General features: G+C 41.2%; 2 protein-coding genes across 2 annotated transcripts in view; both read left to right on the plus strand.

Annotated features, from left to right (window-relative positions):
- LOC141116905 (high affinity immunoglobulin gamma Fc receptor I-like) overlaps window positions 1-23,159 on the plus strand; it is a 55,069-nt gene extending 31,910 nt beyond the window's left edge. The window contains exons 3-6 of the mRNA XM_073609400.1: window positions 6,475-6,741; window positions 8,339-8,608; window positions 12,616-12,897; window positions 21,430-23,159. Of these exons, the coding sequence (XP_073465501.1) occupies window positions 6,475-6,741; window positions 8,339-8,608; window positions 12,616-12,897; window positions 21,430-21,521 (911 nt within the window). The 3' untranslated portion in view covers window positions 21,522-23,159. The remainder of the gene's footprint in view (window positions 1-6,474; window positions 6,742-8,338; window positions 8,609-12,615; window positions 12,898-21,429) is intronic.
- Window positions 1-25,870, plus strand: part of LOC141116684 (uncharacterized) — a 218,410-nt gene that overhangs the window by 70,395 nt on the left and 122,145 nt on the right. The window lies entirely within an intron of this gene.

Consider the following 25,870-nt stretch of genomic DNA (forward strand, 5'->3'; position numbering starts at 1 on the left):
GTGTACACACGATCGTAATTTCCGACAACGGATTTTGTTGTTGGAAAATTTGAGATCCAGATCTCAAATTTTGTGTGACGGAAATTCCTATGGAAAATGTGTGACGGAGCCTACACACGGTCGGAATTTCCAATAACAAGGTCCCATCGAACATTTTCTGTAGGAAAATCCTATCATGTGTACGGGGCATTATACTAGAATAAGAGCTTCCACACAGAATACAGTTACACATATTTCTAATCTTTTAGAGATGAGAACAAAGGCATAGCCCATTGTCATTTCTGGGGTGATACAAAACCTTTCTTTGTTTGTGAAAACAAGGATTTATATCACGACCAAAAGGATGTTGTGTCCTGTCATACCTAAACTTCACAGTACATATGTTTTATAGTTTAGGCCATCTTAGACAAGATAAGGACAGTACATTGTCATACAGAAGTTCTCTTTGAAGGAAAATATAAGATAGTATTATTTCACATATAGTTTAACAAATTTACAAAGCTATTGTCCCATAATGTTTAAACATTTGTTGAAAAAAAAAGGTACAAGAATTAATGTAAACATTTTATGCCTAAGTAATGATACTACATCTCTTTTACAGAAATGGCATCTAAAATAAAATAAATATGGAAGATACCAAGCTCCTATAAAGAGCAAAGAAGAGATCCTTTTGGGAAGCATATTGGACAAAAGATTTATACTTCATATGTATGACTGTTTTATCTTATTATGGATGAGCCGAACCGGTTCGGTTCGCATCCAGGACATGCGAACAGGCAAAAAATTTGTTCGAACACGCGAATACCGTTAAAGTTTATGGGACACGAACATGAATAATCAAAAGTGCTCATTTTAAAGGCTTATATGCAAGTTATTGTCATAAAAACTGTTTGGGGACCCGGGTCCTGCCCCAGGGGACATGGATCAATGCAAAAAAAAGTTTTAAAAACTGCTGTTTTTTCGAGAGCAGTGATTATATTAAAGCTTAAAGTGAAACAATAAAAGTGAAATATTCCATTAAATTTCATACCTGGGTGGTGTCTATAGTATGCCTGTAAAGTGGCGCTTTTTTCCAGTGTTTGGAATAGTCTGACAGCAAAATAACATTTCTAAAGAGAAAAAAAAGTAATGAAGTAATAGCGGTGTTGACTATAGTGAATTGTCTATGGGAGAAATCAAAAGTGCTAATTTTAAGGCTTAATATGCAAGTTATTGTCATAAAAAGTGTTTGGGGACCCGAGTCCTGCCCCAGGGGACATGTATCAGTGCAAAAAAAAGTTTTAAAAATGGCCGTTTTTTCAGGAGCAGTGATTTTAATAATGCTTAAAGTGAAACAATAAAAGTGTAATATTCCTTTAAATTTCGTACCTGAGGGGGTGTCTATAGTATGTCTGTAAAGGGGCGCATGTTTCCCGTATTTAGAACAGTCTGACAGCAAAAAGTCATTTCTAAAGGAAAAAAAGTAATTTAAAATTACTCGCTGCTATAATGAATTGTCGGTCCAACAATACACATAAAAGTTCATTGATAAAAACGGCATGGAATTTCCCCACAGGGGAACCCTGAACCAAGATTATAAAAAAAATGTGTGGGGTCCCCCTAAATTCCATACCAGGCCCTTCAGGTCTAGTATGGATATTAAGGGGAACCCCGTGCCAAAATTAAAAAAAAAAATGTCATGGGGTCCCCCTAAATTCTATACCAGACCCTTCAGGTCTGGTATGGATTCTAAGGGGAACCCCGTGCCAAAATTTAAAAAAATGGCATGGGGTCCCCCCGAAAATCCATACCAGACCCTTTTCCGAGCACGCAACCTGGCAGGCCGCACAAAAAAAGGGGGGGTAAGAGAGCGCACCCCCTCCTGAACCATACCAGGCCACATGCCCTCAACATTGGGAGGGTGCTTTGGGGTAGCCCCCCAAAGCACCTTGTCCCCATGTTGATGGGGAGAAGGGCCTCATCCCCACAACGTTGCCCGGTGGTTGTGGGGGTCTGTGGGCGGGGGGCTTATCGGAATCTGGAAGCCCCCTTTAACAAGGGGACCCCCAGATCCCGCCCCCGGTGTGAATTGGTAATGGGGTACAAATGTACATTTCACAAAAAAATGTCAAAAAGGTTAAAAAACACAAGAGACGGTTTGTGACAAGTCCTTTATTAATTTCTTCTTCTTTCCGCTTCTTCTTCCATCTTCTTTCTTCTGGTCTTTCTTCCGTGTTCTTCTTCTTCCTCCATCTTCTTCTTCTCCATCTTCTTCTTTCTCTGCTCTTCTCGTCCCGCATCTTCCTCCGGCTTCTTCTCTGCTCCATCCGCACAACCTGCCTCAGTGTGAGTCTTCCGCTGTGTGACGCTTCGGTTCTTCTGACACTTCTTATATAACGGAGGGCGGGGCCACCCGGTGACCCCGCCCTCCTCTGACGCACGGGGACTTTACGGGGACTTCCCTATGGGCATAGGGAAGTCCCTGTGCATCAGAGGAGGGCGAGGTCACCGGGTGGCCCCGCCCTCTGTTATATAAGAGGTGTCAGAAGAACCGAAGCGTCCCACTGAGGTGGATCGTGCGGATGGAGCGGAGAAGAAGCCGGAGGAAGATGCGGGACGAGAAGAGCAGAGGAAGAAGAAGATGGAGAAGAAGAAGGTGGAGAAGAAGAAGATGGAGGAAGAAGAAAACACCGAAGAAAGACCAGAAGAAAGAAGATGGAAAAAGAAGCGAAAAGAAGAAGAAATTAATAAAGGACTCGTCACAAACCGTCTCTTGTGTTTTTTAACCTTTTTGACACTTGTTTGTGAAATAGCAGGGGTACATTTGTACCCCATTACTAATTAGCACGGGGGGCCAGGATCTGGGGGTCCCCTTGTTAAAGGGGGCTTCCAGATTCCGATAAGCCCCCCGCCCGCAGACCCCCACAACCACCGGGCAAGGGTTGTGGGGATGAGGCCCTTCTCCCCATCAACATGGGGACAAGGTGTTTTGGGGGGCTACCCCAAAGCACCCTCCCAATGTTGAGGGCATGGGGCCTGGTATGGTTCAGGAGGGGGGGTGTTCTCTCGTCCCCCCTCTTTTCCTGCAGCCTGCCTGGTTGCGTGCTCGGATAAGGGTCTGGTATGGATTTTGAGGGGGACCTCCTGATATGGTTCAGGAGGGGGGGCGCTCTCTCGTCCCCCCTCTCTCTTTTCCTGCAGCCTGCCAGGTTGCGTGCTCAGATAAGGGTCTGGTATGGATTTTGAGGGGGACCCCCATGCCATTTTTTAAAAAATTTTGGCGCAGGGTTCCCCTTAATATCAATACCTGACCTGAAGGGCCTGGTATGGAATTTAGGGGGACCCCACACATTTTTTTTTTATTTTGGTTCGGGGCTCCCTGTGAGGAAATCCCATGCTGTTTTTATCAATGAACTTTTATGTGTATTGTCGGACCGACAATTCATTATAGCCGCGAGTAGTTTTAAATGACTTTTTTCCTTTACAAATGTCATTTTGCTGTCAGACTGTTCTAAACACAGGAAACATGCGCCCCTTTACAGGCATACTATAGACACCCCCCAGGTACGAAATTTAAAGGAATATTACACTTTTATTGTTTCACTTTAAACATTATTAAAATTACTGCTCCCGTTTTTAAAACTTTTCTTTGCATTGATACATGTCCCCTGGGGCAGGACCCAGGTCCCCAAACACTTTTTATGACAATAACTTGCATATTAACCCTGAAAATTAGCACTTTTGATTTCTCCCATAGACAATTCACTATAGTCGACACCGCTATTACTTCATGACTTTTTTTCCCTTTAGAAATGTCATTTTGCTGTCAGACTATTCTAAACACGGAAAAAAGCGCCACTTTACAGGCATACTATAGATAACCCCCAGGTACAAAATGAAAAGGAACATTTCACTTTTATTGTTTCACTTTAAGCTTTATTAAAATCGCTGCTCCCGAAAAAACGCCTTTAAAATTAGCACTTTTGATTTCTCCCATAGACTTTTAAAGGGTGTTCTTCAGCTTTCGAATTTGCCACGAACATCCTAAATTGTTCACGAACTGGCAAACAGCCAATGTTCGAGTCGAACTCGTGTTCCACCCGAACATAAAGCCCATCCCTATATCTTATTCAACAAGGTTTTTCTAACCTAACACAACTTGAAGAAAAAAGTTTTATATCATGAAGAAAAAAATGAATCAGAAGAAACTTTATCTATTTATTATAGATAAATCATTTAGGGCTGAAACATTTGTCCACATATACAGTACATTTTTTGATTATCCAATAATCTGATATTAATGTTCATATTAAGTTAGGATTATCATTATTATTTTTATTTATTTTTTCTTATTCATATATTGAATATTTTTAGGTTACAACTGTACAATCATTCTAGTTAATAGAACAACTTTTGTTCATAACTTAAGAAACATTTCACTCTTAAAAGAACAATGGAAAGTTATGACAAGTTTTAGAGTGTAAAGTATATTTCCAAAGACCTAAACTATTATTTGGACACAAATATGGAAATATATTGTTACATCCTTTACTTATTTTAATTATTAATTATTGATATTAGTTATTATGTTATATATTTTTAAAATCTATACCATTTTTTAAGAAGTTGAGTAGATAGATCTATCAGGAGTTAAAAGTAAAGAGAAAATCATTTAGAGGGAGAGTTATTTCTAGCTGCTTCAGTTCTGAGGAATATTGTGTCCGATCATTTGATACAAGGATGTGTATATGTGATATGAATGATATTTGAATGTATTAATAATAATTTTATATGATTAATCATAATTCAGAGGGGATTGTTAGAATATTATTCCAAATTCATAATTCAGCACTTATAGGTGTTATAATATATATGTGACAAGCTTGCAAAACATTTTTGGTTTTATGATTAGTCATAATAAATATAGTATGTGTGAATAACCTTGATCAAATGTTCAGTAAAATAGATCCTCATCTAAAGCTGAATATTGCTAGAAGTATCTGGTGTATGTAGTTAGTTTGAAAATGACATATAAGGTATCTGATATAGAATGTCAAGGGAGGTCCAGAATAGACCTGTATTTATGTAGTTAGAGGAATAATTCATATTTGTTTATATCCCGTTAAGTTAGTTTAGTGTAGTCTCAGTCATATTAATAAGTATTAGTATATAGTTCCTTAATGTAGTTAAAGTTGGTAATATGTGTAAATATTAGTAGATATTTGGTTATATGACATTACATGATCCGCACATTTCTACAAGTGTTACATGTGGGATTGTCAATCAAACTCTATATATGACTCTCTGAGTTAGTATCTTCTTTTGTATAGCATATTGCTGAAGTTAGTAGAAATGAATGTGTGCCATACAAGGTTCTAAGTTTTTGTGAGGTTATGACGTTCACATGTAACATATAAAGCCAACCCTTCGATATTGAAGGTCAGACAGACACACACACACCCACTAGGAGAGATGACACAGACATATTCACATGAAGACACTTTGACACGTTGGAACAGCTGAATTCTCCCAGAAGTCAAAGAACAACATTTCCTGCTTCTTTTTGGTTACACAAGACGGCATGGAGACAGAAGGCAGCATTACCACTGTATATACAGTATATTCAGTTTCTTCATTTTTGTAAAAATTGTGACAAAAAATTACAACATCATAAAGCTCACACCATGCCTCCTACTAAATGCCTCGGACTGTCTACTTTCCAAAAGGGGTAATTTGGGGGGTGATCTGTACTGTCCTGACATTTTAGGGTCTCAAGAAATGAGATCGGCCGTCAGTATATCAGGACTGAACAATTTTCAAATATATATCTCATCGTTTGTGGACTCTATAACTTTCACACAAACCAATCAATATACACTTATTGGGATTTTTGTTTATCAAAGACATGTAGCAGAATACATTTTGGCCTAAATGTTTGATGAAATTTGATTTTTATTTATATTTATTATGACAGAAAGTAGAAAATATTTTTTTTCAAAATCTTTTTTCAAAACTTTAAAAAAAACAAACAAAAAAAAAATACAAATCAAATACCATCAAAAGCTCCATTTGTGTGAAAAAAAAATGATAAAAAATGTAATGTGCGCACAGTGATGCATGAAACGCGCAATTGCCAGTTAAAGTAGCGCAGTGCCGAATAGCAGAAAATGGCCTGGTCATGAAGGGGGTAAAACTTTCCAGAGCTGAAGTGGTTAAAAGTGAACATACTCTTCTCCTTTTAGTAAATAAAGCTCATTGCTGGGTGTGTTGGATGCCTGCTGACCCAATGTGTGAGTGTGGTGTTTATCATCCTCCAGAATTTACTTCACCGCTGAGTTCTTTTTTCTTCTATTTATAGAATGTTAATGGCTTTCGTTGTCTTTCTGGAGTGTAAAGTGAATGTTTTTGCTTTTCAAACAGAATCTCTCATCTTCAAAATGTCATTATTGAACATTGTGCTATTGATGTGGTTACGTGTGATCTCCTCTTCTATAGGAGGTGCCATCAGACCGGTGGTGACCTTCACACCCAACTGGGGGAATGTACTACAAGGTGATGATGTGACTCTAACATGTAATGTGACGTCTACTGTACCAGAGGAACCCCGGACCTATCACTGGTACAAAGATGAGAGAACAATAAATGGACAGATTCTTCAGATCCTTCAGATCAATCCTTCAGCAGAGCGGGACAGTGGAGATTACCAGTGCCGGATCAATACCGGTGATATCAGTGATCCCGTCACTCTAAATGTTACAGACCGTGAGTTATCTCCTCATCTCCATAATTCCATTATATGATATCTGTATGATCTTGGAGGAATTCCTCAATCTATCTTGATTGTGTGGATGGAGGAATCTATTAGGCTGGGTATTGACTGTAAAGCCTCGTACACACGATCGGATTTGGGGGGATATGATCACCATGTATAAATACCTAAGGGGGGATATGATCTCCATGTATAAATACATAAGGGGGGATATGATCTCCATGTATAAATACGTAAGGGGGGATATGATCACCATGTAAAAATACATAAGGGGGATATGATCTCCATGTATAATTATATAAGTGGTCCATATAGTGAACTTGGTGTTGAGTTATTCACTTTAAGGTCATCACAGAGGACAAGGGGGCACTCTTTACATCCTGAGAAAAAAATATTTCATCCCCAAATACGGAAAGGTTTCTTCACAGTAAAAGCTGTGAAAATGTGGAATAGACTCCCTCCAGAGGTGGTTCTATCCAGCTCAGTAGATTGCTTTAAAAAAAGTCTGGATTCTTTCCTAAATGTACATCATATAACTGGGTACTGACATTTATAGGTAAAGTTGATCCAGGGAAAATCCTCTCCTCTGGATCAACTGTGGGTATAGGATTGTGTATAGGGGACTATATTTTTTTTGTTTTTTTGTTGGTTGAACTAGATGGATTGTGTCTTTTGTTCAACCAAACTAACTATGTACTGTAACTATGCTGGTGGCTTCTTTTCTGAAAAGAAACTTTTCACAGTCTGCATGAGAAAACTTGAGCAGCAAATTGTGGCATCATTCCACTCGGCTCCACTTATGTGTAACAAGGGGTTAGACTCTGTGTTACATTCATTCATTTATATTTACCCTTCAGATGCGTGTACAATGATTAAAACAACACACAAGTAGTATAGTAATAAAAGAGATTTACTTAGCTTCAATAAAGATGTATTACAGATGATAAAATACAGATAAATACAGCCTTCAATCCAGGGGAGTCACAATCTCATTAGAAATGAAATACCTGGAGGCGACAGTCAACTTGATTCAGACTTTCTCTTCTTCAGTCCTGAATCAAAACTCAAATTCAATCCCCGGCCTCCCAGTTATATATGGCAGGGAAAACACTACTACAACTGGTGAAAAGAAAAGGTCAAAGTTTCCCAACTTCCCATAGCATAATGAAACAGATGTCTCATGCAATACGCATGTTGTATATAGATAGAAGTGACTACTTATATACCAACATAAAACTATTACTAAGTTTCTTATAAATCAATAACTAAAATGAATTCTGAATATAGACCCGCACTACAATATGTTACAAAGGAATCCTATCTTTCCTTTTCATAGAATGTTCAGAATACTTGCACGGTCCTGTTTGCCCCATTGTGAGAAGGACTAGTAGTGCCAGCGTGACTACCAGGATCATTACCCCTTTTCTTAGTCTATAGGAGGAAGCTCCAGCTGGTCTATTATTTGTATTTTTGTCATAATTGTGATATCTGGAGGATTTCTCTATATCAGTCAGGCTGCTGTTATTCAGATATTGCGATTTTCCTTATATTTTGCACTCCGTACTCACTTTTTTTTTACATTTTTTCCAGGTTATGTCCTCCTGCAGAGACCTCCATCTGCCATCTATGAAGGAGACCCCCTGACTCTGAGATGTCATCATAATAAGGATTTTAGTGGCTTCCAAACAAGATTTTACAAGAATAATGAAGAGATAAAATCACAATTCCCGGACTCTGAGTTCAGTATTCAGAAAGTGGATCTAAACATAGCCGGACATTATAAATGTTCTAAACAAATATCATCTCGTAATAGTTCTGAGTACCGTGAGTTCTCACATGACGTCTCGGTCTCTGTGAAAGGTGAGTCCCTATAACACGGCACATCCTGGGGATAGTACGGGGATCTGGGGATGGATGAAGGGCTCAGTATGGGGATCAATGTTATTATTGGATGGATGGGGGCGGAGACAACATTTTCTGCTGTCAGCAAGAAACAAACAGCTGTTGGCTGCATTTCAGCTCCAGATAAAGACACAGAGGTAAGTAGCTGAGGATGGCGACTTGGCGAGACATTTATATATAAATACATTTTGAGGGTTTCGTTTAACCACTTGCTTACTGGACACCTAAACCCCCCTCCTGCCCAGACCAATTTTCAGCTTTTAGCGCTGTCACTCTTTGAACGACAATTGCGCAGCCATACAACGCTGTACCCAAATGAAGTTTTTATCATTTTGTCCAACAAATAGAGCTTTCTTTAGGTGGTATTTGATCACCTCTGGGTTTTTTATCTTTTGTTAAAAAAAATAAAAAAGACCGATTAAAAAAAAAAAAATACATAACCATTTTATATTTTGTTAATAAATTTTGCAAACAGGTAATTTTTCTCCTTCATTGATGTGTGCTGATGAGGCTGCACTGATGGGCACCAATAGGCTGCACTGATGGGCACTGATAGGCTGCACTGATGGGCACCGATAGGCTGCATTGATGGGCACTGATAAGGAGGCACTGATGGGCACTAATAGGCGGCACTGGTGGGCACTGATGAGGTGGCACTGGTGGGTACTGATAGGTGGCACTGTTGGATGGCACTGATGGGTGGCACTGATGGGCGGCACTGAAGGGCATTGATATATGGCACTGAAGGGCACTAATAGGTGGCACTGATAGCTGGCATTGATGGGCACTGATGGGTGGCAGTGATGGGCACTGATCGGCACTGGTAGGTGACACTGATACGCAGCACTGCTAGGTGGCACTAATGAGGCACTGATTGGCACCACTGTTGGGCACTGATAGATGGCACTGATTGCTGGCACTTAGTACTGTGGGCACAGAATTGGGGCACTGTGGGCACTGATTTGTGGCACTGGCAGGTGGCACTTGCAGGCAGTATTTGTGGGCACATATGAGGCAGCTTCACCTCTTCCTCTTCGGGACTGATGTCCCTTGAAACAGAAGCCGGCGATTGGCTTTTTTTCTTCTCACGCTGTCAGCGTGAGAAGAAAAAAGAAACGATTACCGATCTTCTGTTTACATCACATGATCAGCTGTCATTGGCTGACAGCTGATCACGTGCTAAGGGGCCGGGATCGGCTCCTTACTCAGATCTGTGATCACCCGAGTCTCATTGTCTCTTCAGGGGGGAGTGGCCAGCTTTGAAAGGGGAGGATGTCAATAGATGGCCTCCCAGCAAAGCAGATGCGCGCTGTAGCCATCATTCAGCTATAGTGCGGATCTGAACAGTTTAAAGAGCTTTAAATGTATAACGAGCACTTCAACTCAAATGTAATGCTTAGCCTTAGACCAGGGTATAGATTTAAGCCACAAACTTTTTTTAAAATGGATGTAAACCCTTCCATATCCCCAGTGAAGTGAGTGGCCTCAGGTGATACACAGAGATTAACCAAATCCCCCTATATAAGTTGTACCAGTTTATCTACAGTGTTCTCTTCTCTACATCTGTTCAAAGTGCAGAGTTTTTTAAAGCTTATCTAAGCGTTCAGAAAAACGGGTGTGGAGAGCTGATGTTACACTCTGCAGAGCTCAGTGAGGGGAGCTCTAAGAGCTGATTGGAGGGAAGGGACACACCCCCCCTCCACACAGCATACAGGAACAGAGCTGAGGCTGTCAATCAGCTGGAGCTCCTCCCCTGTCACCTTTTTCTCTTGGTGTCAGGAAAACTTGTCAGAAGTGACTTATGCTGATAGCAGAGGAAGGAGACAGCAGACAGAAATGACACTTTGTGCTCTGGACTGAGACAAGTACACACTATAGATGGATATGCTTTGTTCACATTTCATGTCTGAGGTTTAGCAACAATGCCCCTCACAAACTATATGTTTATTATGTTATAAATTACATAAATGCATTACATATAACCCAGCATAACCAAGTAAGGGAATTCTGGTTGCTCAGACCCTGATCTGATTGTATAATTCAAGATATGCTGTATGCTGTATGTAGATCATCTTGTAGTGCAATATCAAGGTGCAGTCAGGTGGGCTGACAAACCTGTGATAGGTTTATCATTGGTATCTATGTTTCATTATGTTTGTTTTTTTGGTCTTGCTTTGCATTTATTCATTTTTTGTCATTAGTTCTTATTGTCTCGGTGGGTTTTCCCTGACACGGTTTTGGCTACTTTACTGTCTGAGCTTTATAGCACACTCATCCCTAATATCCCTTATATCTGCATATTAGTCTTTTGTTTGGCAAGGTGGAGCACTGGTGTTTGTTTTTTAGTTTGTCTGGTTGGCGCTCAGCTGTTGGCTAATTGCCAGCTCCTACCTCTCCACAGCCATGCACCTGTTGATGATCCTGCTCGTCAGTCCTGCCTACTTAAGCCGTCCAGTCCAGATTATCTCTGCCTTCACCTTGGCCACATCTCTAGAGACACTCTCCTGTGTTCCTGTTAAAGACTTGCTTGGCTGACATTCCTTCTGGCTCCAAATCCTGCTTGCTGTGCTACTACGCTCCTCTCTGGCTCCCTGACGTTTTGGCTTGTCTCACTATCCGTTCCTGAACTCTGGCTATGTTTTGACTACGTTTACTCTCTTTATCTTTTTTTTTATAATTATTAAACAAGTGTGATTTAACTGTGCTTCTGTCTCAGTCTGATTCATGGTTTCTGACAGTTTCACTGCCGGGTTCCCTTAAGAGAAATGGCGGCGGCTGCACCCGAAGATCGGCTGGGATGCCAAAATTGTGGGCTCCCTGAACAGGTTATCCTCATTATTAAGGCCACTTTCACACTGAGGCGGTGAGGGCATCAGAGGTAAAGTGCCGCTAAAATCGGTGATTTAGCAGAGCTAATCGTCTGCTAGCGGGGCACTTTTAACCCCCACTAGCGGGCCGAAGAAGGGGTTAATAGCGCCCACAAGGCACCGCTGCCGAAGTGTTTTGCAGGCTCTTCGACAGCGCTGCACATGCATTCCAATGGGCAGGAGTGGTGGAGGAGCGGTGTATACACCGCTCCTCCACCTCCTCAAAGATGCTGCTTGCAGGACCTTTTTTTAACGTCCTGCCAGCGCACCGCTCCAGTGTGGAAGCACTCGGGCTTTCACACTGGAGTGACAGGAGAGGCGCTTTGCAGGTGCCTGTAAAGTGCCTCAGTGTGAAAGTAGCCTAAAAGTCAGCAGCTGCAGGATTTGTAGCTGCTGACTTTTAATTTTTTGTGGGGGGCTGGACCTCCTCTTTAAGCTGCATAGGGGTTATTCACTGTCAGGGCGATAAGAATGTTTAACTCTCTTCCACACTGGGTGGTGGCAGCGGGGAGTATGGATATTTTTAAAAGACTCTTTGATGTGCATCTTAATGAACACAACATACAGGGATATGGGAAATAATTCTAGACACTGACACAAGTGCACCTACACAGGTTGAACTGGATGGACTATTGTCTTTATTCAACCTTACTTACCTATTATAAAACTATGTAACTATGAATGCAGCCTAATTGTTAATGATCCCCCAAACGCGGTTAGCGTGCCATTATGGGGACCAAAGTGCGATGCACGTTTGCAGAGCGTTCCCAAACACGCAGCAAAGCATGGTTTTTCTGTGCGGGTTATTGCATGTTCGGAAACGAGCAGATGTGAATGAATGGCAGCGCAAGTGAGATGTGCGGTTGCAGTGCGATGACCGTGCAATTGTCAATTTAAGTAGCGCATCAAAAATATTAAAAAATGGTCTGGTCATGAAGGGGGTAAAATCTTCCGGAATGCAAGTGATTTAAGATCAGTCTACCTGAAAGTGATATTTGAGTCATAGATGGAATATGGTGGGACGAGCCAACTCCTGGATACTCCAACAATGAGAAATGAAATCCATCAATTTATCATTGTCATCCTTTCCTCTTCCAGAGCTCTTCTCTCCTCCAGAAATAAAAGTGACCCCGTCCAGGGTAATAGAAGGAGATAACATAACGATGACATGTGACACCAGACTGGATCTGCTCAGAGGCGGCACAGAGCTGCACTTTGCCTTCTACAGAAATGGACGGACTGTGCGGGGATACAATGTATCTGATACATACAGAGTGCGGTCATCTCAGCTGGAGGATTCTGGGAAATATACCTGTGAAGTGAAGACGACATCTGACACTGTGAGGAAGATGAGTGATGGGTTCCTTATCCAGATGTATGGTGAGCAAATATCATTGGACAATCACACATTACCTTCATTCAGTCGTATACACTATATTACCAAAAGTATTGGGACACCTGCCTTTACACACATGACATTTAATGGCATCCCAGTCTTAGTCCATAGGGTTCAATATTGAGTTGGCCCACCCTTTGCAGCTATAACAGCTTCATCTCTTCTGGGAAGGCTGTCCACAAGGTTTAGGAGTGTGTCTATGAAAATGTTTGACCATTCTTCCAGAAGCACATTTGTGAGGTCAGGCAAAAGCAGCTTTCTTTATGCCATTCTATAGCTGTCCTGTAAAACAGACCAGGGAGATCAGATTGTACACATCAAGTGATGTCACCCACGAGGGACCCGCCCTCCCAGCAGAAAAAGAGCTTAGCTTGGCTTAGTGATTAACACACACGATGCTTCAAAGGAGAGGGGGGTATATGGGGCAATTAGTGTTAGGTATATACTGATGTAGTATTTAAACTCTTGGAGAGGATGATAAGGGACTATATACAAGATTTTAGTAATGGGAACGGTCTCATTAGCAGTAATCAGCATGGATTCATGAAGAATCGTTCTTGCCAAACCAATCTACTAACCTTCTATGAAGAGGTGAGCTGCCATTAGATAAAGGAAGGCCCGTAGATGTGGTGTATCTGGATTTTGCAAAAGCATTTGACACAGTTCCCCATAAATATTTACTGTACAAAATAAGGTCCGTGGCATGGACCATAGGATGAGTACATGGATTGAAAACTGGCTACAAGGGCGAGTTCAGAGGGTGGTGATAAATGGGGAGTACTCGGAATGGTCAGGAGTGGGTATAGGGGTTCCCCAGGGTTCTGTGCTGGGACCAATCCTATTTAATTTGTTCATAAACGACCTGGAGGATGGGATAAACACTCCAATCTCTGTATTTGTGGCCGATACTAAGCTGAGCAGGGCAATAACTTCTCCGCAGGATGTGGAAACCTTGGAAAAAGATCTGAACAAATTAATGGGATGGGCGACTACATGGCAAATGAGGTTCAATGTAGAAAAATGTAAAATAATGCATTTGGGTGGCAAAAATATGAATGCAATCTATACACTGGGGGGAGAACCTCTGGGGGAATCTAGGATGGAAAAGGACCTGGGGGTCCTAGTAGATGATAGGCTCAGCAATGGCATGCAATGCCAAGCTGCTGCTAACAAAGCAAACAGAATATTGGCATGCATTAAAAAGGGAATCAACTCCAGAGATAAAACGATAATTCTCCCGCTCTACAAGACTCTGGTCCGGCCGCACCTAGAGTATGCTGTCCAGTTCTGGGCACCAGTCCTCAGGAAGAACGTACTGGAAATGGAGCGAGTACAAAGAAGGGCAACAAAGCTAATAAAGGGTCTGGAGGATCTTAGTTATGAGGAAAGGTTGCGAGCACTGAACTTATTCTCTCTGGAGAATAGACGCTTGAGAGGGGATATGATTTCAATATACAAATACCATACTAGTGACCCCACAATAGGGATAAAACTTTTTTGCAGAAGAGAGTTTAACAAGACTCGTGGCCACTCATTAAAATTAGAAGAAAAGAGGTTTAACCTTTTTTTTTTTTGATTTAAATAATCTTTATTCAGTTCATCACAATATACAAAATTGTAAAATACCAAGTTTTTAAATATACCACATATACCGTATTTATCGGCGTATAACACACACTTTTTTCGCCTTGAAATCAAGGGAAAATCGAGGGTGCGTGTTATACGTCGATCCCCTGCGATCCTGAGCTTCAAAATCGCCGACCGCGTTTTGAAAATGGCGCCGCCGGCGCCGAAATACACTCTCGGCCTCTTTCGGCTTCACTCGAGCGCCGCCCGAACCTAGCCGAGTGTACTCGGCTAGGTTCGAATAGCTCCGCTCACAGTCACGCCCATCCCGGGCGGGACTACGAGTGGAGCCGAAAGGGAATGAGAGCCGCCGAGAAGAGCCGAGGACCGGCTCTGTGTAATTCGGCGCCGGCGGCGCCATTTTCAAATCGCGGTCGGCGATTTTGAAGCTCAGGATCGCAGGGGATCACAGGATTGCAGGGGAGCACTGGGATAAGGCTGCAATGGACACTGGGGAAGGCTGAACTGACAAGGCTGCACTGACATGGCTGCACTGGGGCAAGACTGCACTGAGAAGGCTGCAATGATGGGCATTTAAATGTAAGTTTTTTTCCCTTAAATTTCCCTCCTAAAAGTTTTTTTTCCTTAAAATTCCCTCCTAAACTTGGGGTGCATGTTATACGCCGGTGCGTGTTATACGCCGATAAATACGGTATATAAAAAAAGAAAAACATGTATAGCAGAAAGGACGAAGCATGGGAAAGAAACCAGGAACAAAAACCCTTTTCCTCTATCCATTTTTCCTTTTAACCTCACCCCCTCCTAACCTATACCCTCCCCCCCTACCTCCTCCAAGCTCCTTACATCTCCATCCTATGTTAGCTTCTACGACCGTAAGGCCACTTCCCTTATCATCTCCTTACATTAGGTATCCCATTTCTTCTAACCAAGGACTCCAAAGTCTTTTAAATTCCCTCAAGTTCCTTCTCCTTGTATATACTACTTTTTCCTTCCACATTGTTTCAGATACAGTTTTAATCCACTCATCCTTTGTGGGGGGGTGTCCTTGCCTGCCATCTCTGCGCTAGGGATGAGCCGAACACCCCCCTGTTCGGTTCGCACCAGAACATGCGAACAGGAAAAAAGTTTGTTCGAACACACGAACACCATTAAAGTCTATGGGACACGAACATGAATAATCAAAAGTGCTAATTTTAAAGGCTTATATGCAAGTTATTGTCATAAAAAGTGTTTGGGGACCCGGGTCCTGCCCCAGGGGACATGGATCAATGCAGAAAAAAGTTTTAAAAACGGCCGTTTTTTCAGGAGCAGTGATTTTAATAATGCTTAAAGTCAAACAATAAAAGTGTAATATCCCTTTAAATTTCGTAGCTGGGGCGTGTCTATAGTATGCCTGTAAAGGGGCGCATGTTTCCCGTGTTTAGAACAGTCTGACTGGGTCCCCTTGTTAAAGGGGGCTTCCAGATTCCGATAAGCCCCCCGCCTGCAGACCCCCACAACCACCGGCCAGGGTTGTGGGGATGAGGCCCTTGTCCTCATCAACCTGGGGACAAGGTGTTTTGGGGGCTACCCCAAAGCACCCTCCCAATGTTGAGGGCATGTGGCCTGGTACGGTTCAGGAGGGGGGGGCCGCACTCTAGTCCCCCCTTTTTTTCCTGCGGCCTGCCAGGTTGCGTGCTCGGATAAGGGTCTGGTATGGATTTTTGGGGGGACCCCACGCCGTTTTTTTGGGGTTTTTTTGGCGCGGGGTTCCCCTTAAAATCCATACCAGACTGGAAGGGTCTGGTATGGAATTTAGGGGAACCCCACGTCATTTTTTTTTTTTACATTTTGGCCGGGGTTCCCCTTAATATCCATACCGGACCTGAAGGGCCTTGTATGGAATTTAGGGGGACTCCCACGTCATTTTTTTTTTAAATTTTGGTTCGGGGTTGCCCTGTGGGGAATTCCCATGCCGTTTTTATCAATCAACTTCTATGTGTAGTGTCGGCAATGCAATAGCCGCGGGTAGTTTTAAATGTGTTTTTTCCTTCCAAATGTCATTTTGCTGTCAGACTGTTCTAAACACGAGAAACATGCGCCCCTTTACAGGCATACTATAGACACCCCCCAGCTACGAAATTTAAAGGGATATTACACTTTTATTGTTTGACTTTAAGCATTATTAAAATCACTGCTCCTGAAAAAACGGCCGTTTTTAAAACTTTTTTTTGCATTGATCCATGTCCCCTGGGGCAGGACCCAGGTCCCCAAACACTTTTTATGACAATAACTTGCATATAAGACTTTAAAATTAGCACTTTTGATTTCTCCCATAGACTTTTAAATGGTGTTCCGCGGCATTCGAATTTGCCGCGAACACCCCAAATTGTTCGCTGTTCGGCGAACTTGCGAACAGCCAATGTTCGAGTCGAACATGAGTTCGACTCGAACTCAAAGCTCATCCCTACTCTGCGCTACTAACTTCCTTGCTTGGAAGAGACATCTCCGTACTATTTTAATTTTAAAGTTGCCTCTGTCTATATTTCCCCCTACTCCCAGAATACATCATTTCGGATCCATTTTAAGTTCTAAGGAGAGGATCTTATTTAAAGTTTCCAGTATCTCAGACCAGTAGCGGAATAATTTTGGGCATTTCCATATCATGTGCATCAAATCCCCAGTATCCTGACATCTAGGGCATTTAGCATCTATCCTCCATCCAAATTCAAATAACCTTTTGGGGGTATAATATGTCCTGTGTAATAACATTAAATGCGACACCTTCTGGGCAGGTGAAACTGAAACCTGGTGCCCTCCCAGCAATTTCTCTCTCCACCGTTCATCCGATATTGTACCCAGGTCCCCTTCCCTCTTGGTTCTACATTTAAGTTTTTCTGGGGTCTCTATATTACTTTTACATATGTGTGGATACGTTTCAGCTATGGACCCACTATAGCCACCCGGATCACCTAGACTTTGAAATATGGGGGAATTATTCCAGGTCGGCCCCTGACCCCCAAACTGTATGTTCAGAGCATGCTTAATTTGTAGAAAATTATAAAATGAATGGTCCGGAATATCAAATTCCTCCTTCAATGAGCAAAATGTTTTTAAGGTATTCTGATTATATAACTGAGCTAGGTTATCTATCCCTTTTATTTCCCACGCTTTTATTTTCCCTATTGCTTTTAATTCTTGTAAATTCCTATTATTCCACAGGGGGTTGCACTTAATCATACCTCCCATTCCCCTCATGGCCTTGATAGAGTTCCAGACTTTTATCATCAATTTAACCGTAGGGGTTCTATGGAAAAAGGAGTTTGCCTCCAACGCCTCCACCACTGTCCTATGGGGGTTTAACCTTAAACCTTAAACTACTGTAAGAGCGGCAAGGATGTGGAATTCCCTTCCACAGGCGGTGGTCTCAGCGGGGAGCATCGATAGCTTCAAGAAACTATTAGATAAGCACCTGAATGACCACAACATACAGGGATATACAATGTAATACTGACACATAATCACACATAGGTTGGACTTAATGGACTTGTGTCTTTTTTCAACCTCACCTACTATGTAACTATATGTAACTATGATATAATGAGTTCAGCAAAAAAAGTCCATAAGTTTAATTGAAACATCCGGGGTGACTTTTTGCTGGTCTCAGACACTTGATGCAGCACCTCCTTAGAGACTAAAGTGGCTCTGAGTGAACAGATAGAGAGAGAGGAGAGGGCGCAATCTAAGTGTAGTAGTGTTGTATAAAATATACAGTTGTGCTCATAAGTTTACATACCCCGGCAGAATTTATGATTTCATGGCCATTTTTCAGAGAATATTAATGATAACACAAAAACTTTTCTTTCACTCATGGTTAGTGTTTGTCTGAAGCCATTTATTATCAATCAACTGTGTTTACTCTTTTTAAATCATAATAACAACAGAAACTACCCAAATTACCCTGATCAAAAGTTTACACACCCCAGTTCTTAGTACTGTGTATTGCCCCCTTTAACATCAATGGCAGTTTGAAGTCTTTTGTGGTATTTGTGGATAAGGCTCTTTATCTTCTCAGATGGTAAAGCTGCCCATTCCTCTTGGCAAAAAGCCTCCAGTTCCTGTAAATTCTTGGGCTGTCTTGCATGAACTGCAGGTTTTGAGATCTCCCCAGAGTGGCTCAATGATATTGAGGTCAGGAGACTAAGATGGCCACTCCAGAACCTTCACTTTATTCTGCTGTAGCCAATGGCAGGTCGACTTGGTCTTGTGTTTTGGATAATTGTCATGTTGGAATGTCCAAGTACGTAGCATGCGCAGCTTCCTGGCTGATGAATGCAAATGTTCCTCCAGTATTTTTGCCCTTAATTTTGACCAAATTTTCTGCACCTTTGTAGCTCACACATCCCCAAAACTTCAGCGATCCACCTCCGTGTTTCACGGAGGTGGATTGCTGTACCTTTCATCATAGGCCTTGTTGACTCCTCTCCAAATGTAACGTTTATAGTTGTGGCCAAAAAGCTCAATTTTGGTGTCATCCCTCCAAATGACTTTGTGCCAGAAGGTTTGAGGCTTGTCTCTGTGCTGTTTGGCATATTGTAAGCGGGATACTTTGTGGCATTTGTGTAGTAATGGCTTTCTTCTGGCGACTCGACCATGCAGCCCATCTATCTTCAAGTATAGAAAAAAAGAAGAATGAGAAACGGCGCCAAAATATATATATATATATATATATATATATATATATATATATATATATAAAGTGATACTGCACCAAAAATTTGTAAACTAATAAAGCAAAAAAATGTGAAAAATTTGGCGCAAACCATATAAGCATGTGGGTCTGGCTGATATTCACATGCTTATATGGTTGTATGCTTATATTACATTTTTTTCATCTATCTTCAAGTGCCTCCTTATTGTGCATCTTGAAACAGCCACACCACATGTTTTCAGAGAGTCCTGTATTTCACCCGAAGTTATTTGTGGGTTTTTATTTGCATCCCGAACAATTTTCCTGGAAGTTGTGGGTGAAATTTTAGTTGGTCTACCTGACCACTGTTTGGTTTCAACAGAAACCCTCATTTTCCACTTCTTGATTAGAGTTTGAACACTGCTAATTGGCATTCTCAATTCCTTGGATATCTCTTTATATCACTTTCCTGTTTTTACAGTTCAACTACCTTTTCCCGTAGACCCTTTGACAATTCTTTTGCGTTCCCTCAGAATCCAGAAACATCAGTATAGCACTGGATGCAAGGGTCTGTCAGGAGTCCAGAAACTCATTGACCTTTTATACATACACACTAATTACAAGCATACAGATCACAGGTGAGGATGGTTAGCTTTCATAGCCATTCAAACCCCTTTGTGTCAACTTGAGTTCATGTTATCAGGCCAAAATCACCAGGGTATGTAAACTTTTGATCAGGGTCATTTGAGTAGATTCTGTTGCCATTATGATTTAAAAAGAGTAAACACATTTGATTGATAATAAATGGCTTCAGCTGAACACTAACCGTGAGTGAAAGAAATGTTTTTGTGTTATCATTCATATTCTCTGAAAAATGGACAAGAAATCATAAATTCTGCCAGGGTATGTAAACTTATAAGCACAACTGTATTTATTACAGTGAAAGTCAATTGGCAACTTACACAAACAAAAAAAATCTCCTTCATGAATAATTTAGGGCCTTTGATGGTAATCTTCAGCATAGCAGAACACCTTGGTACAAGTGAACATGCCAGGTAGGCTGGTAGGGAACATGGTACATAAGAAATGGCGCTTTTTTATCACCATGATCAGCAGCTGGCTCTGGCATGTGGAGGGTGGTCCTACTTATGAGACTACAGATGAGACTCCATGCTTCACATGCCAGAGCCAGCTGCTGACCGTGATGCTAAAAAAGTGCAGTTTCTTATGTACCATGTTAGCCCACCTGGCATGTTCGCTTGTACCACGGTGTCCTGCTATGCTGAAGATTACCACCAGAGGCCACAACGTATTGATTAGCGAGTTCTTTTAACTGTTTGTATAAGTTGCTAATTGTGTTGCACTCCAATAAATATGTTTTATATTACACTTAGATCGCGTCCTCTCCTCTCTCTATCAGTGCTTCAAACTAGACAGTGTAAGGAAATCCTGTATGCTTTGCAAGCAAGGGCAGAACTCTCACCTGTCATAGTGAATAAGGTGAATTTGTGTTTGCTTTGATATCCAATCATGTGCAGGAATTAGTGATTTAGCTGAGACTGTTTATTCGCACTGACATCGGGACCTCTACGACTACTGATGGCCACAGTCTGGCCCCCCTTAAATCTGAAGGACAGTAAACTGGCCATTTGTTTAGAAAGTTTGGAGACCCCTGATCTAATGTATGTTTCCAGCTCCTAGAGGGTGAAATTATTTAGCCACAAAAACAGGTCCAGAATAGTTGAAAGGAGCCATTTCACCAAAACTGGATAAAAAGTAAATCTGTAGAGGAGGAAGGTCCATCTTCGGGTGTCCATGTCACTGACTGGGTGACATAGACACTTCCTATTGGGTTCTCTCAGGATCCAGAAGACTTCAGTGGTGGGATGATGAGATGACCATTTGGCGTGGGCTCAGACTGCAGATCTGGATCCACCAGGAAGTGGCCTTGGTGAAGACCATGTGAATGGCAGAGTTGGGTGAGTACGGAAAACCTTCATAAGGCATTTGTTTTTTTAAAAATAAGAGCTGAATGGTTGATAATGGGTAGAAGGAAGATGTGGGGGTTCTTTCTTAAAGATTATAAGTAAGCACAACTTCACCTTATTCACTAAACTAAGTAAACATTAACTTTCAAATTGAACATTGACTCTGCAAGGTCAACAGCCTCTTCTCCTTTATCAACGTCAAAATGTGAAGATCATTTCTCTACAGCATTTATGTTTTATTTTGACTATGTGTCATCTAATTATTTCCTCAGATTACACGGTGCAAAATATAATACGACTGGTGATCTCAGGATTTGTATTAGCTGCCTCTCTATGCTTCATCTACTTCCACAACAAGTGGTAGAGAACAGGAAGAACTTCCAAGAAGCTGCCAACATTAGTTAAATTTAATATGAAGATGAACAAATTGTCTTGGTCGAATGAAAGAACAATTTTTATATTTTCTGTTTTTTATAATATGCTACAGATATTCTATAACCATAATACGGTAAATAGGCAGAGAGATCTCTATGGAGCTTACACAGCTCAAAATTTCCTGAGTTTTGGTGAATACAGAAGTGGTCACTCCGATCTCTCACCATCAGGAGAGTTTATGAAGTAGGAAATACAGAGACGCTCTGATGTAGAAATGAAGATGGCATCACAGATATTTTCAGGCTTTGCCGCTTATGATCTTGTATTGGAGACTTTGTATGTTTTTGAAAAATATCTATACTGGTAATGTCCTCATTGTATGCATTGACAGTACAATATAATGGGTTGGGCACGCCATATATAAGAATGTTCTTAGATTGCCCATTGATAATAAAGAGGTATGGGGCTCAGTGTCTTTTTTTCTTCACTGGGTTCTCCACGGTCAATGTTCATATAACCATTTATATGGATCAGTTATTGGGATCTTATTGGGATCTTCCATGAAAACTCAGACAATGTTATGTATACAGTGGAGCATGATGGGAAAGGGAGGAGCTTTCAGACAGACATTGAATTATATAGACCCCAGCCAATGGTGTCTGAGAAGGAGGGAAATTCTGAATACTGCGAAAGGATAGAAGGGTTTAATTCCATCTTCAGGTGTTTTTAAAAGGCACCCAAACCCAAGAATAAAACGTAATGGGGGAGATTTACTAAAACTGGAGAATCTGGTGCAGCTGTGCATAGGAACCAATCAGCTTCCAACTTCAGCTTTTTCAGGTAAGCTTTGACCATATAACCTGGAAGCTGATTGGGTTCTATCTGGAGCTGCACCAGATTTTGCACTCTCCAGTTGTAGTAAGTCTCCCCCAATATATTGCAGTCTTAGTCTTGACATGTGGTGACTGCATTAGACTTGGTTCACACCTAAACCGGCCGCGAATCAGACAGGAACGCTGTGCGTCCCCATTCCCAGTTTCAGGGATGAATCTTTGCCTGAATTCAGACCTGAAACAGAGCCAAAGACGCACAGCGTTTCTGTGCAGTGCGCTCCGCAGCCGTAGAGAGCCGATTACATTCTCCCGCTATGTGAATTGGATGGGGGCAAACCTGCATTCAATTCGCATACTGTAGGTGTGAACCCAGCCTTAGTTTACCTTTTTAATTTTTTTCCCTTTTTTTTTTTATTTTCACCTGGTGGTCCTACCAATAACATACTTCCTGTACTAGGGTGACAACAATCACTTACTCACTGGTATTTATAGGAGGAGCGGCATTGTCACCCCAGGACGCTCTTTTGATTTGGACTAAAACAATGTCTTCCCTTCTTCATCTTCAGTAAATGGGAGGGGAGATTTTTTTTTTTATACAGAAGATATGAAGATAACATTATTTGTGATTCCAGTACAGTTCACAGGAAGTGACAAGGTCACTGCATTTCTGGCAGGATCAACAGGTATTTTAATTACTTGCTGAAAATGTTCTTAGCCTAAAAAAAAAGACAATGAATGTGGCTACAGCAATTAAAGATTTGTGAACTGCAATATATCTTAATGCAATATATATTATATATTAATGCAATATATATCCAATATATAGTCCAATATGTTAATATATTATATTATATACAGTTGCAATAAAAAGTATGTGAACCCTTTTGGAATGATATGGATTTCTGCACAAATTGGTCATAAAATGTGATCTGATCTTCATCTAAGTCACAGCAATAGACAACCACAGTCTGCTTAAACTAATAACAAAGAATTAAATGTTACCATGTTTTTATTGAACACACCATGTAAACATTCACGGTGCAGGTGGAAAAAGTATGTGAACCCTTGGATTTAATAACTGGTTGAACCTCCTTTGGCAGCAATAACTTCAACCAAACGTTTCCTGTAGTTGCAGATCAGACGTGCACAACGGTCAGGAGTAATTCTTGACCATTCCTCTTTACAGAATTGTTTCAGTTCAGCAATATTCTTGGGATGTCTGGTATGAATCGCTTTCTTGAGGTCATGCCACAGCATCCCAATTGGGTTGAGGTCAGGACTCTGACTGGGCCACTCCAGAAGGCGTATTTTCTTCTGTTTAAGCCATTCTGTTGTTGATTTACTTCTATGCTTTGAGTCATTGTCCCGTTGCAACACCCATCTTCTGTTGAGCTTCAGCTGGTGGACAGATGGCCTTAAGTTCTCCTGCAAAATGTCTTGATAAACGTGGGAATTAATTTTTCCTTCGATGATAGCAATCCGTCCAGGCCCTGATGCAGCAAAGCAGCCCCAAACCATGACGCCCCCATCACCATACTTCACAGTTGGGATGAGGTTTTGATGTTGGTGTGCTGTGCCTCTTTTTCTCCACACATAGTGTTATGTGTTTTTTCCAAACAACTCAACTTTGGTTTCATCTGTCCACAGAATATTTTGCCAGTACTGCTGTGGAACATTCAGATGCTCTTGTGCAAACTGTAAACGTGCAGCAATGTTTTTTTTTGGACAGCAGTGGCTTCCTCTGTGGTATCCTCTCATGAAATCCATTTTTGTTCAGTGTTTTACTTATCGTAGATTCACTAACAGGGATGTTAGCATATGCCAGAGACCTTTGTAAGTCTTTAGCTGACACTCTAGGATTCTTCTTCACCTCACTGAGCAGTCTGCGCTGTGCTCTTGCAGTCATCTTTACAGGACGCCCACTCCTAGGGAGAGTAGCAGCAGTGCTGAACTTTCTCCATTTATAGACAATTTGTCTTACCGTGAGCTGATGAACAGCAATTAGCTCTTGGAGATCTCATTAGTCTAGCGGTTCACATACTTTTTCCACCTGCACTGTGAATGTTTACAAGGTGTGTTCAATAAAAACATGGTAACATTTAATTCTTTGTGTGTTATTAGTTTAAGCAGACTGTGATTGTCTATTGTTGTGACTTAGATGAAGATCAGATCACATTTTATGACCAATTTGTGCATAAATCCATACCATTCCAAAAGGGTTCACATACTTTTTATTGCAACTGTACAATCCAATATATCTTAATGTAATATATATTATGTGTGTTCCTTGGTTTAGTATACTTTAAAATTGGTTTTAAATTGTATGTCTGGGCAAAATAAAAATAACAGTAATCTCTGCAAAGCCTGCACAACCCCCCCCCCCCCCCTGTGTTTTGCTCCTTTAAATACCCTGCAAGCACTAAAAAATACCAGGTGATCGGCCAGAAAAGCTCTAAGTTCTTTGTAAACTGTTATGGGCTGACAGTTTTCTGGCCTAAGCTCATACTGTGTTTCCCCGAAAATAAGCCCGGGTCTTATATTAATTTTGGCAACAAAAGACACAGTAGGGCTTATTTTCGGGGTAGGTCTTTGTAATAGGGGGCTTAAATCATGTGTTACATTTATTCATAGGTTAATTCATATATTTACCCTTTCAGATATGTGGTCAGTAATTGCAGGGATTAAAACACACAATACACAAAGAATGTAATAAAAAGAGATTTACTTAGCTTCGATTAAAGATGTATTACAGATGATACAATACAGGATAAATTCAGCATTCAATCCAGGGAACCCCTCAACTTCTGAAATCGTCAGATAGTTCTGGAAGCCGACAGTCTGTTCAAAGTCCAGGCACATTCACATCCATGTCCTGGAAGAAGTTCACTGCAATTCTCTATTGCAGTGGTTCTCAACTCCAGTCCTTGGGACCCACCAACAGGTCAGATTTTAAGTATTACCTTGGGGAGTTGCAGACTAGAATACTGCAATCACTGAGCAGCAAATTATATCACCTGTGATGTATTTCAGCTATCTTGCAAACCTGGCCTGTTATTGGGTCCTGAGGACAGGAGTTGAGAACCACTGCTCTATTGTCTAACCTTTTAAAGGCTTGATAGAAGGTGCGAAAAAAATGGTTTTATCTGGTACTAACAAAAGACTAGCCATACTGGTCCCGAGACAATGTGACCATTTGTGAGTGACCATCTGTAAGCTCAGAAACATACATTTTACATATATAGAAGTAATCACCTTAAAACTATCATAGTTAATAACTCATAATACCAAGTTCTTTTTAAATCAATTATGAATATAGACCCGTACTACAGTCTTACCATGTAATGTGCTGTCTTCTCTCCCCCTCTTCCATCAGGAATCCACAGTGTGAACCGAATTAAAATGCTTATAAAATCCTATAATCCACTCTGTTACAGTAGTATTTAATGTACAATGTGTGTGATTCTTTAATAAAATTGTGCCACATACCTTCGTTATAGCTTCTGTG

This window comes from Aquarana catesbeiana, linkage group LG13 (genome assembly GCF_042186555.1).
Source record: "Aquarana catesbeiana isolate 2022-GZ linkage group LG13, ASM4218655v1, whole genome shotgun sequence".
Lineage (NCBI taxonomy): Eukaryota > Metazoa > Chordata > Amphibia > Anura > Ranidae > Aquarana > Aquarana catesbeiana.